General features: G+C 42.1%; 1 protein-coding gene across 1 annotated transcript; it reads left to right on the top strand.

Moving 5' to 3' along the window:
* Window positions 1-206: 206 nt before the first annotated feature.
* On the top strand, window positions 207-5,399 carry CDKN2B (cyclin-dependent kinase inhibitor 2B (p15, inhibits CDK4)). The gene is made up of 2 exons (XM_004677693.2): window positions 207-764; window positions 2,938-5,399. The coding sequence occupies exons 1-2, from the start codon at window positions 609-611 to the stop codon at window positions 3,196-3,198; spliced, it is 417 nt and encodes a 138-aa protein (XP_004677750.1). The 5' UTR covers window positions 207-608; the 3' UTR covers window positions 3,199-5,399.
* The last annotated feature ends 8,939 nt before the right edge of the window (window positions 5,400-14,338 follow it).

The raw sequence follows: 14,338 nt of genomic DNA, 5'->3' as shown, positions 1-14,338 counted from the left end.
AGAGCATTGATTCAATATTCCAAAGCTTAGAGTGTGCGGGACAACAAGGGAACGCCGAGACGCTTTCCTGGGTTCAGCGCATGCGTCCTAGCACCTCTGGACTGGCTCCCCACCCCCTACTCCCCCGTCCTGTGACGTCACTGTGGGTTTGGCCTCGCGGGCCAGTAGTACGGGACGTGCCCGCACAAGTCTGATGGACTGGAGCGGAGCCTAAGGGGGTGGGGAGAGCCCTGCTGGATAGCCCAGCTGAAAACTGCTTTATTCCCGTCGGCTCTCCACTCTGCGAGAGCGTTAACTTTGCAGTGAGGACTCTGCAGCACGCCGGGACTCTTCCGCGGGAGGAGCGGCAGCTAAGCGCGGTTGCTACTCTCTTCGGGAGCGAGCCGGCACGTCTTCTGGTTCGCGCTGCCAGAAAAAGCCCATTTTAAACTGATCGGCCACCTCACGGGCACGCCAGCCGCAGGAAAGCGGAAAAAGAGGACTGGAAAGGTGCTGAGCTCTCCCGGTGAGGGGAGAGCGAGCGCTCTGGTGCTAAGTGGGGAAGGTCTGTTGCAGAACTCGCGGCCGAGGTGGATTATTCAGGCCAGTTTGCGTCTGGGGACTGCGAAATGCGCGAGGAGCACAAGGTCATGCTCGCTGATGGCAGCGGCGAAGCAGAGCTGTCCAGTGCCGCCGCGCGCGGGCAAGTGGAAACTGTGAAACAGCTCCTAGAAGCCGGTGCTGATCCTAACCGAGTCAACCGCTACGGGAGACGCCCGATACAGGTAACTGGGGCCCTGGAGCCTCGCCGGCAGGGGGCGCTCAACGCTGGGCGCGGCACCGTCTCGGCAGGGACCGAGATCTTCATCTGTGCGGACCGGAGTCTCTCAAGCTAGAGGAGTGGCGTCAGGCAGGTTTTCCACCCACCAAAATTCTAATGAAAGAGACTGACAAACCTCTTGCTTTCGTGTGGTTTTCTTTTTAATGGGGTTGGGGTGGTGGTGGGGAACGACTGTATTTTCTGTCTTGATCAGAGATGCAAAAGATTCAATTGCAGACTAAAGAAGTAAAAGAATTTTAGGTTATTGGGAAGAACTGTTTTTGTCTTGTCTACTTTCGACGATAGAGATAACTTACGTATTACACAATCCAGGTTGGGTTTAAAGGGTCATACAAGTCCATAGCAAAAAAAAAAAAAAAATCACCGTGAACTTTAAAGTTGCTATAGGCAAGTCCCTGTCGTCTTTCCTCATAAAGACGAAGTGAATACAAAGGAATAAAACAGGATTCTTCAGCAGAAATATTTAGTGTCTTTTATGTTAGCAATCTCTTGGTTGTTACATATGAAAAATATGCTATAGATTTTTATTTTTTTAATTACACTGAATGCTCGGGTAATAAAAGTGTTCCTGCAGCAGTGTTAGGTCTTTATAAATGGTGAAAGTCCTTCATAAATAATTGGCCTCTGCAGTGTTAAGATACATTCATTCAATATATTTAACTATTAACCACTCTCCAGTTAGTACCAATATATTCTTTTAAATCTAAATATGAGGTATTGGTTTATGCCTTACTTTTGACTATTATGGTCACATTTAGTATTCACCTCACCTTCCAGAATCAAGCTATTATTAAGGAATCTTATTGAAGTGTAGAATATAAGGAAAATATATGTTCTTTTTCAATTTTTAGAAAATTGTTTTAAGAAATGAGGGATAGTTTAAGGCAAGAAAAATAGGGTTAAATGGTTCATAAGGATTTCAAATTATGTTGGATGTAAAAAGCTGTACTTATAGTTTTAATTCACCTAATGTTTCAGTTTCTGAACTATTAAAAATCACTCCCCCCCTTTTTCTATATATATATGAAATATCCCTTATATCACTTGTGGAAATAATATATCATGACTTTTTAGGAAAGAAATAGATGTCTTTTAATTACATAATACATTTTAAAACATGTAAACTCACAAGAACAAATAACTCCACCTTGAAAATTAGGTTTTTTTAAATTGTTTTATTTTTAAAATAAGAAAGTAAGTACTTGCATTGCATACATGTATATAAGTGGATGCTATAAGATTACTACCCTAAAGCATCCTTTTCTAAGTTGTGGATTGATCTGATTTGATTAACATCTAAGCTCTTTTTTGTATAGCAAAATATTTCCTCTTTAATATATATAATGTAATCTGTACAGTGTATATATAATATTTACGTGACATTAAATATATATATTACCCCATAAATTTTGACCCTTCTATATAACATTAAATTATTAAAAATGGTGAACTAGTCATTAAAAACAAATCACATGTTTTCATCTTACAATACTATTAGTGACTGTATTTACTCTTTTCCCTCTGCCTCCAATTGTGGCTAAAATTATTAGACTATATTCCGTTTACAAGTACCACACATGATAGTGAAAAGCAAAAACTTTCCACCAGTGATTTAAGAACTAAGCAAAGTAAACCTTATTTTAAGTTTAGCTCTCTCCTCTAAAGTATTACTCTTAACTTAAAAAGATCAGCTGACTGCTTCTTAAATATTTTTAAGCTGGATGGGGGGAGAGGGAGGCTAATGAAATGATTTAAGACTTTAAATACCTTTAAACACTGTCTCTAAATCATTAACAAAAAAAGATGTTCACGTTTCAATAGAAATAACCCCCCCCCCACACACACACACACACACACAATTATTTTATCACCAGGTCTTTCTTGTCTCTGCACATTTGGAGAATGAAGTAAAACTATACAATTAGGATTGAGCTGAGTATACCTAGGGACAGTGGAGGGGAAGAGGGACTGAAACTGCCATCTGTGAAGGAAACGAGTGCCTCTGAATAGGCGGATACTCCAGGAACAGGTACTTCTTTAAAATGGCTCTGTCCCTGCCCAAACCTAATTTTGTTGCCCCCACCCAAGCCCTGAACACTCCGATGATCTCTTCCCAGGTCATGATGATGGGCAGCGTCCGTGTGGCGAAGCTGCTACTGCTCCACGGCGCGGATCCCAACTGCGCTGACCCCCACACCCTCACGCGGCCGGTGCACGACGCTGCCCGGGAGGGCTTCCTGGACACGCTGGTGGCGCTGCATCAGGCGGGGGCGAGGCTGGATGTGCCAGATGCCTGGGGTCGCCTGCCCGTGGACCTGGCTGAGGAGCGTGGCCACCACGCCATCTCCCGATACCTGAAGGCAGCTACGGGAGACTGACCTTGGGTACATTTGCTGCCAAAGGACTTTTCTTTTTCTCCCCAACTCCCCACCCCAACTTAGTTCAATGGAGGCTGCCAAGGTGGAGCAGTGGAAAAGCTAAAAACCGAAAAGCTGCTCCGCTTCCAGCAGGACGGGAATGCATTGCATTTTTTCTTTTTCTTTTTTTTTTTTAACTGGATTCCGCCTTTGACTTATTGTGAAACCAAATGAGGAAAGGTGGAACAAATGGATTTTCCGTGCGATTTAGGACGAAATGTGAAGTTTCCTAGTGTCTTTTAACTTTTCTGGCAGAAAGTGAAGTGTGAAGTCCGAAGAACAACCAGGTCTGTCAGGTCAATGTGGTGAAGCTGGTGAGGCTGCAGGAGGAGGGGGGCAGGCAGTTTGCCTCACTGACCTTGAAGGAGCACCCTTCTACAGCCCCTACTTTAGGCATTAGGCTCCTGCTAAGGAAAACCTGGAGACTAAGGACCAGAAGACCGAGACTGTTGACCTAGTGTCTGTAGGCGCCCACACTTTTAAATGCTATGTGGTGCACAGCATGAGACTGATAATTGGGAGCTCCGAGGGCTCCTGTCCAGCTCCTCTGCCAAAGTGAGAGAAATGGGGGACTCCGGATCACCACGCCTAATTTGCTGGCATATTCTAAAATCCTTGGTTCGGATGACGCCCAGCAGCTCTCCGAAGGAACTGGGCACGCGGGTTCTTGCTATTTGTTATTCAGTGGAAGCGAGATTCCTGTGGTTCCAAACGTCTGTGCACAGAATGAAGGTGAATGGTAGCCAAACAATTGTAGCATTGAACTGATTGCTGTGTCTATATACAATAAGATACAGAAACAACCCTGTGAACTGCCATTTGGAAAGATTTTGAGATAGTGTATACTTCTGAATTCTTCAGTTATAGTCTTACTTAATGGGGTAACTTAAAACAACAAAGTAACTATTGGACCTTAGAAAAGAGGATGAATTTCAGTTATAAATGATGCTGGCAAATCTTAGTACCAGCACCTACATGATTTTCATCCTTAACCTATTTATTTCCTTGTTAAGTTTTCTGTTTCCTTTACTAGAGTGTCTCAGGGGATCAAACTAAAATATTCCAAATCTTTTGGAGATAGGTGCACTTGCCCAGTAAAGTTCTTGGGATAGTTCCCAAAGGATTACTGAACAAGTAGACTGAGCAAAAAGGGTTGAAAATATATGATGATGGCTTTGTGAAATGTCTTAATATCTGCTGAAACTAAAGGCACACTGCTTTGCAATTAAACCTCCAGTGCTGCTTGATTCATTATAGCTTTGGAACGGATAACTCACTGCTTTTAATTAAAATAAATAAATAAAGGTTGGACTCCAAGATGTTCCTAGCTTGGTATAAAAATGTATGTTCATAGATTTTTTCCACTAACTCCTGAGAAATGTTAGACTCAAAGGGTTTCACTTCTAATATTTTTGTAGTAATTGTAGTGATACCAGTAACAATTTATAAAAACTGCTTACACTTATACCGTATCTTTAGGTAGGTAGGTAGATAATAAATGGATAGATACATAAATAGGTAGAGAATTGAGAGATTTACAAGAAGGGATTCCTTTCAGCTAAATAATCTTCTCCATCAATTCTTTACTACCCAAAGCTCATGGATTAGTTTGTTTGTTTTTTTTTTTTTACCATTTTACCATTCTCCTCTTCAGAGTTATTAGTGATGGATATAAAGTGAACTGATTTTATTTTTTAAGCAGAAACATGAAGGCTCTCCCTTGTAAGTGTCTAGGGTACCTTCTCTTTCTATAATATCTAGTAAATCTAAGCAAATTCTTTTAAATCCATTTTAAAATATTGACAGTATAAAGAATAACCTCCCAAAGAAAGGCCTAAAAACACTTTTGGAATGAAGATAATGGAATCCCCATTTGCAAATTCAATTCCAGTTATTATTGGCTACAAGAATAGGATTTCTAAAGTTCGTGTTGTTCTGTAACTATTAAGAAGTATTCTGTATAAAGGTAAATTCATCCCTTAAAATCTTATATTTGACATGTGGAATCTCTTATTTTGTCTTCTATTTCTAGCATCAAGATTTGCTAGTTACATAAAGTTGTGTAATGGAAAATAATATCTTGAAATAAATATTTGAAATATGGATTTCATTCTTACAAAGAAAGTGTTGTTTCTGATGGTAATGTGATATTAAACACTAAAACAAGAAAATGTGGTTGTGACATTTCTGGTATCCTCTATATCACTGACCTCCATTAAATAAAATGAAACTGGAAGTGGATGTCTTCAAAGCAAATGGAGGCAAAGGGAGCTGGTAACTGATAATACTGAATAGCAAGAGAGAAGTGAGAATCAGTATGCACGTAGAGTAGGAAAGGGCAGAAATGAGACTCTTAAATGAATTTTTTTTTCATTTATGTTTTTATGATTAAGTATTTGTGATTTTTATTTTTCTCTTCTACACATAGCTTATAACTACAATGGAGAAGGGAATTAAGTATGTTAATATACCATGCATAAATTTGTTGTTACCAAATTACTGCACTGTTTTACTTTGTGAATAAGAGAATTCAAAGTTTGGGAGGAAATGTGGTTGTGGATCTCACAGTACCATATGACTTTTTTTTTCTTTGCTTTAGGCATGTTTTTTTTTTTAATATATAAAACAAAACCACAGCATTATTGAAAATCAGTTACCAGCTGGTACACTGAGATGGCAGTGCAACAGGTATACAAGTAAATTCATGCAAACAAATATAGCTACTATACACGAGTCCTGCCTCTGCCTCTAATGTGGAATTACAGAAAAATACACAAATTCACTTCTGTACCTAAAAAGCTTATCAATGTTTATATGAATCCTACATGACCTTCATTCCAAAAAGATCTTCAAGTGAAATAAATTCAGAATAAACTAATTTATTCACTTGGCCTAATTTTTATATTTCCTTTTACAGCCAAAAATGAAAAGCTGAGAATGACTTACTATGAAAGCAAAATCTACTTAAAATTTCCTGTGCTTAAATTAGCCGTTTTAGATCTAAGGAAGTAATCTCTAAAAGGATAACTGAAGATTCATAAAATCCCAACAGCTTTAGGAAAGTGTGTATGTAGGAATTTATTCATTTGGCCTAATTTTTATATTTCCTCTTACAGTCAACACTGAAAAGCTAAGAATGATTTACTGTGAAAGCAAAATCTACTTAAAATTTCCTGTGCTTTAATTAGCCATTTTAGATCTAAGGAAATAATCTTTAAAAGGATAACTGAAGATTCATAAAATCCCAACAGTTTTAAAAAGAAAAGTGTATATGTAGGAATGTTTTTATGCCATTTTATTTCTGTACTATGGCAAAAAGAATATAGTGCCCAGGATCAAATGAATCATCTATAAAGCTTCCCAACTGACCTTTTTTTAAATAAATACTTATCTAACATAGATTTATATTGCAATTCTATCTTGCCCATCCTTTATGGGAAATGTTAAAAACAGACTACTTCTATAATATGTAATAGTCAGTGGTGATTTTTTTTACCACTTCTATAATTACCTTTTAAATATTTTTTTAAAAAAACATAAGGTATGCCTATTTTCCTTTTATACTCTACCAGTGGTTATTTTGTTTTTATTTTTACAATGGAGGATAATTTTTCTAATGCTCAATACATTATCACTCTACCAAAACTAGAGAAAATAGAAATTAGTCCACCAAAAAAAAATAGAAGTCATCTCAAGAAGCATTTTGAAATTTGGTGACTTCCTTCTAAGCAAATGCAAGAGCCAGTGTCATCCAAAATACAAGAATCTGCTTTCAGACTAGCCAGTTAATGAACAACTCTGTCACTGAAATGTGTACATGCCAGCCATTTCAGGAGGCAGAGAATGAGGTGAAAAGGAAGCAGCAAAAGGAATAAAAGCCGTTCAACACAATGAATCACATTAAACCAGAACAAACTGTATATGGTCTACACGCAGACAGGGATTATAAAAGTTTTCTTCTACCTTCTTGAATGCCTATAAACTTTCTCAAGTTCAGCTATAACAAACGAAATGACTGCTTATTTGCCTCTTGAATCCCCTGATCAGATTTTAATGTCATTCCTTGCATAAGGAAAAAAATTATAAAACAGTTATTTTTATATAGCATCCCCTTATTAAATTATAAAGAAATTTTTATTTGAAGCCAGTGCTGCTAGTAAAATATGTAACTAGCATGATACATATTGAATACAAAAATATAACTAGCATTAATGTGGAAACTAAACAACCAACTTTAATTTACTGATTTGAAGTTTGAAATAAATATAAACCAAAGCTTTGCTGGGGGGAGAGGGACTTTGAAAGATGTATGAAAATGATATGCCAACTATCTCATAGTTATCACATATCTAGATTATACTGGAAGTTGCCAGAGGAGCCCCACTTTTATTAATCCTCTTCCCATTCAGAAGCTCCTGGAGAAAAATAGACTCAGTACTGGCAGAGAAAATATTTTACAACAAAGTGAATACTTTAAGACTAATTACAGTAATTAAACCAGGCATCATTTCCCTTTTATATTTGGCCTCCTCCCAAAATTCATAATCTTCTACTAATACTCTCACTGGAATCCTCTATATCATAAAGTGGCTGGTGCTACTTATGTGACTTCTGGATCTCCATTTCATTTTAAACAAATTTCCCTCTGTCTTCTTATTCCTTAACAATTTTCTACATTTCTTTGCCTTAGCTAAATAGTGAATCTCCCTGAGAATTGTATTTTTGTTGGCACCAGATTGTAGATACTGGTCTGTACATAAGTGTCTGCTCTTTTGGTGACTTTCAGTACAGTCCTGGGCCAAATATATAAGGATGACCCATTGCTCATTATGATTTGTTCAGAGTTTGTCAGAGTAAGCTTTCAATAATTTCATTGTCAGTTATTACATACTTAATAATGTGTTTATAACTAAAACAGGAAACAGTTTGTTTTGTTCACAACCAGTATCAGTCAAATGTGGAGTGTGTTAGAAATATTTGTATTTCTATTTTCTATTTAGAAAGTAGCTCCTCATGCCACTGGTGAGTTATGAGCTGTAAGCTCTACCACCTTTCTTAGGGCACCACAATATTCCCTAGAGTCCCCTGTCTTGCCTCCCAACATGACAGCTAGAGTTATGTATTATAACCTTGCCTAAAATATTTATCATCTACCACTCTAATCTCTGGACTGTCTTCAATAAATCTCATCTGGATTTATTCAAGTATTTCAGGATACTTTTGAGCTGTTTTAATGTCACCATACACTGATGAGTTTAATATTTGCCCTTTTCTAGGGAAAAATTAGTATTTCACATTCCATTTACCCCCAGATACTATTATATCTTTTTAGTGGGAGTGTAACCACCAGTCATTGAGGACCAACATAAGAGAGGTGGTTGGTTCTTAATGGAGATTCCATATCAAAATCACCTATAAAGAGGTTCTAAAATTCAGCTTTACTGTTTGTGTACATACATATTATGTATTTACAATCTTCCCTTACTTATATGAGTATATATGTGTATATATCTTCAAGATTTACATGTGATCATATAGACACACACATATATATTCAAATGACTTATAGAAGTGGAATTGCTGAGTCAAGGGCTCAAATATATACATGTGTATGACCATATTTATACATACAAAATATATACACACATGTATAATATATACTCTATATGGATCACATGTGCTAAACATATATATCTTTATACACATATTTATCTATGCTAATCTTTGCATACCTACATGACTGTCAAGAGTGGAATTCCTGGATCAAAACATACATATGTGCATATTCAATTTTGATAAATATGGTACAGTTGTCTTCCAAAGTGACTGTACAAAAGCATTACTATTATAATAGTGTGTATAAGTGTTTCCTGACAATTTTGCCAACATCTCTCCTTTTTGTCACACCTACAGAAATTTGTTACATTTATTTTATAAACTTCCCATTATATTATTTCTTCATTTTTATACCAGCTTACCTTTTCCTCTTTTACGTATTTATGTATACTTTCAGAAGTTCTACTGTCATATGTTCAAATAACAGTTTCTAAATCTTGATTATGTTTTCTTTTGTTTTATATTTTTGGGGTTTTCAGCTAGATCACTGTAGTATTAGGGAAAATTTTATGCAATTTTAATATACATTAATTACCTCGGGGAAAGCTAGTGTCTTGGGATATCATCGGGGGCAGGGGACATATTAAGGTATATTAAGTAAAATGTCTCACCCATCCAAAATAAACATATTTTCCTTCATTCAAAACCTCAAAAGATCTGCAGTCAGTGTTTTAAACCAACAGAAGAGAACAATTCTGCACAAATGATCCACTGAGCATTCACTGCCTACTGACTTCCACCTTAGCACAACAAAAAGAACACAGGCCTATAGTCCAAGAACTCTTGATGATGCTAGCCTTTATCAGCCACATGTCCAGGGTTTGAGTCCCTCTAGGCCTCAATTTTCTCACCTGGGAGATAAGGGTAGTTATCCCAAATTCAAAGGCCATTGTGGAGATAAGATAATACAAGCGAAAGTGCCTACAGGTGACTAGTATTTGATGATATATTCTGTTTTAAGCATAAAACCAAAGTCATTCAGAATTCCAAAAGCCTTTGGAATGCTGTTAATGAGTCACATTCTTTTTTCTTTTCCTTTTTTTAATAAAAATTGTTTCTCTAGTGATTTATTTTCCTTTTTTTTTAAGACTTATTTATTTCTATGCATGCAAACTGGGGTACAAGCCAGAGGTGCAAGGGCAGTGAGAGGACTCACCAGAGACAAAGCAGGAAGCAGAACAGGCAAATCATGGCAGTACACTGCTGAGGGGTGCAGGGGTGGGTCAGGAGAGGCCTGTCTCCCCACGTGGATGAGGGTGGGCAGAGGATCTAACTCACAATGCAGTGGCTGAGGCCAGCTGACAGCTTAACCTGTTGTGCCACCAGGGATGGTCCACTAGTGATTTATTTTCATAATCGCCTTTTGCTTACTGTAATATTAAAATTGATAAAGTTCCACTGCATACCACAACTAACAAAAAGCAGGTGTTTGGCGGCAGGGGAAACCCAAGATGTGATGTCAGTTCATATTTTAAATTTTATTTTCACTGAACACTGAACTTACTGTAAAATAATTTTATTCAATGATCTGACTCAAGTGGCAAGCCTCTGAAGTGGGCAACTCCCCTTCTCCCCAGAACAAGTTTGTGCAGTAAGGGATTGGTTGTAGATTAAAGTACACAGACCAAATCAATACATATATGTCCCTGAATTTCATGTCCCTGGGAAAATGAGGTCCAGCACACTCCCCAGTTACAATAGATTGTTTTCTTTAATTATATGTGCCAACTTGGCAAGGCCATGGTTTGCAATTCTTGGGGCAAATGGGCAAACCCGTGCTGATTGTGAAGGTATTTTTGTGAAGGTATTTCTTTAAATTTATTAATATTAAAATCAAACAGAATTTGAGTAAAGCAGATTATTCTCCATAAAGTGGATGGCCCTCATCCAATCGGTTGAAGGCCTCAAATGAAAAGATTGAGACTCTTAAGGAAGAAGGAATTCTGGTTCCAGACTGTCTTCTAAATCAAAACTGCAGCATCAACTCATCCCTGCACTTCTGGTCTGCCTACCCATCCTGAAAATTTCTCAATTACCAGCCCACACTATTGGGTGTACATACACACACACACACACACACACACACACGCACACACACACACTTTCTACTGGTTCCATTTCACTAATAATGTCGAGAGACGTGCAATATAGGTCTTCTGATGCCCACACATATATATTTTTTAGTTTTGTAATAATTTATTTTTACATTTTTCCATCTCAGTTGCAATCCCCTTGGGTTTCCCATCACCAAATCATCCATAAGCCCACACATATATTTACTGGCACTGTAATCATCCTCTCTGTTCCAGGAAATCCTTCATTCCTCCACTTCCTAGGACCGACCACTAAATGATATTTTGCTGGAATCAGGGAGCACTTTTTTCCTCCAGGATACTTTCTCTGATCTACCTTGCCACCTAAAGTGTCCTTCCTCTGTTGACCAAAAAACAAAATGCCCTTATTAAAACTTTGTTTTTACCAGCCATTTTCTTGGGGGGGGGGTGAGTAGAGGGGGAGGGTGTACTCCTCAGTGTGAAGCAAAGCAACCACAGAATCTAGCTCCCACTTAACTGACATCTTGCAAACAACAATTACATAAGTTATGTATACTAAGAGCTGGACCGGAAGGGAGGGAAAGATAAGGCAAAGAAGCTCTGGTGGAGACAAGAAGAGACCAGAGGAGAAGGAGCTAGCCCTGTAAAGAGCAAGGAGAAGGTTCAGTCTAATAGAAAAGTGGCAAATACTTCAGCTTGGGTCTCAATAAACTGAACCTTATCGGAGAGAGGAGAAATGCATTTGTAAAGATCTAGATAAACACTTAGAGTGGCTACTTAAGAGTGGTCCCTAAGTCTCACTTCACCCAAGTTGCCGGTGAAGACAGGTGCAGCCTGGAGAGGCAGAAGAGACCTGCCACCAGTCCTGCTGTTTCTTTCTAGTACAGGGACTTGGACAACCCAAGAGTCTCAATTTCATCGCCCAGAAAGTGAGAGGTTTGGCGTCTGGTGCGTCAGGCGGCCTTAGGGTGCCACTTCGGCAGCTAGGCCTCGAGGCCAGGACACATGTAAAAGCCACTGTGAGGAGGGCACCTTTCAGGCTCTGAAGGCTGGGCCTAGCCCCACACCATCTGTTAAACCCGGCGGCTCCGCTGCGCCCACCCCGTAAAGATTCAGGACGGATTCCAGCGGACGGCAGACCCGGGAGGTGAGGGCCCCGGGTCAGCCCCGCGCGCCTGGCGTGCTGAGCTCGACTTCCCTCCTACAAGGAGCCCGCGAGCCCGCGTCGGAGTTCCAAGCAGCCCGAGAACCCGGAGCCGCCTAGACAGCGCTCTGCCACTGGGCTCCTCAGTGTTCTCAGGCCTCCTCCGGGCCCTCGATTCACCCCCCTCCTTCATGATGCCCTTCTTTTCCTCCCCACGCTGATCCTGTTGAGTGGACCATGCAGGAAAGGGTTGGGGGGGCGGGTTGGGGGGCGGGAGGGTGTCCAGAAAGGAAAGAATCAATGATGTGCAAGAAAAGAGGGGGGGGAGGAGGGAGGGGCAGGGGACGGAGAGGTGCCGCTCGGAGGAGTCCGAGAGCAAGAGGAAAGGGCGTCCTAGCGTTAGGCTGCGGGAGGAGGAGGCGGTTCTGCAGCGGGGCTGAGAACACGCGGAGTCCGGGACTGACGGGGAGCAGCGGTGGGGGAGGGGAACGCAGTGGGAGGAGGAAAGAGGAAGCGTTCGGCTGCGTCTTTTAAATCGAAAATAAAAACAGACTGGCTGAACGGACGGATTGTTCGCCCGCTGCGCCCCTGGCAACGCCGGGAGCTGGGAGGAGGGTAAGGGGCGCCCGGAGTCAGCAAGGACCCTGGGTTTGGGGTTCTGCTCCGCCTACCTGGTCCGGCGCCCAGCTTGCTGTTCTAGCGGCGCCATCGCCACGCAGCGTCCAGATGTCGCGACAGCTACAGACAGCGGTTTTCTTAAATTTTGGTCGTTTTCATCGGACCGTAGCGCCATTTCTTTCAAAACTGACAGCCAGCCTTCTTAAATGGGGCGTAAGGCAGCAAGACGACCTTGCTTTTCTTTCCTTTTCTCTTTGAAATGACTCGGCTTGGAGAAAGAGAAGACCCTCGGCAAGGACTGAAGACCCACAGAAAGGGGCAGAGGGGTGCGGGGACTTGAGCATGACACACGCTGGGGAGCGCGGCGGTTCCTGGTGCGGCCCAGTCAGGTGACCGCTGTTGCTCGGAAGGCGGGCTGCATGGAGATGCAGTCTCGCGTCCGGCACCGCGTGGCGCACCCGCGCAGAGGGTGTAAAGGTGGGGGGCGCGCAGAGATGGCGGCAAAGCGGGGGTGGGGTGGGAACCCCGAGGAACCTGGCGCGCTGTGGACGCGCGGCCGACTTTTCCCGCGAGCGCCAGGCGCAAAACGGTTCGGAGATCCTGGGAGGTTGCGCTGGCGGCTGGGAGGGGGTGGGCCGCGGGCGCGCGCCGGGCTCGCTGCTGTGCGCACGCGGGGCGGGGATGGGCTGGGGGCGGCGCGCGGTCTCAGTTTGCCCAGGGGGCGGACGCGACGCTGCCTACCTTCAACTTCGAAAGGCAGCGCTGCAATCGCGTAGGTCGGCGGCGGAGGCAGCAGCAAGATTATGCGCAGGTTGTTGGTGATCGCGCGGATTCGGCGTGCGGGCTGTCGGACCCTAGTGAGGACGTTCGTGGTGCACATCCAGCGGCCCTCTGGTGATTGGGCATCCCCGAGTGTGCGGGCCGCTGCGCCCCTCGTGCTGATGCTAGTGAGGAACCAGCGCAGAGCGCGGCAACCGCATCCTAGAAGATCAGGTAGGAAAGGCCTCGAAAAGTCCCCGGCGCGATCGGCCCTCGGACGTTTTCATTTGGTGTGATTTAATATACAGATAAATCATCTTCCGGACGAGGTTAACAGGCGGTGGTTACCCGGGATGGAGGCGCTTTCCCTCCCCATCCCCCACTCCCAAATAGAGTTACAGTTAAAGAAGTGCGGGTCTCCCCTTTGCACACCCAAATCCCATGCAACTCTCGGGGGACACCGGGGGCGTGTCTAAGCCCACCTCAGCAGTCAGTCCACTCTGAGTTTCCTAAGTGGGCGTCAGTAAACACACACACACATATACACACACACACATATACACACACACACAAACACGAGGGAGGGAGGGAGGAAGGAAGAGAGAGAGAAAAGGTGTGCTTAGAAAGAAGAGAGAAGAGAAATACAAAAGGTGTACGTCTTTTTTTGCCCTGGAGGATTTTACTCCTAACGGTCTCACTTTTCTCAAGGCCGCCTTTTTTCTCTGCAGCCTCCCTTCCTTCCAGGCGGTCAACTTTCCCGCCTTCCAGTAGTGCAGCACCCGAAAGGGTGAGGCCTCTACGTGATTAAGTCTTCCCTAAAGAATTTTGATGCGAGGATCAGTAACTGCTGAAGTAGAAACACTTGCTTTTGCAGCAATAGACAGGCTTTCGTGGTGGATTGGGGCCTGGC

The sequence above is a fragment of the Condylura cristata genome, unplaced genomic scaffold (assembly GCF_000260355.1).
Source record: "Condylura cristata isolate star-nosed mole 26May11 unplaced genomic scaffold, ConCri1.0 scaffold00006, whole genome shotgun sequence".
Lineage (NCBI taxonomy): Eukaryota > Metazoa > Chordata > Mammalia > Eulipotyphla > Talpidae > Condylura > Condylura cristata.
This window is presented reverse-complemented; position numbering and strand designations above follow the sequence as displayed.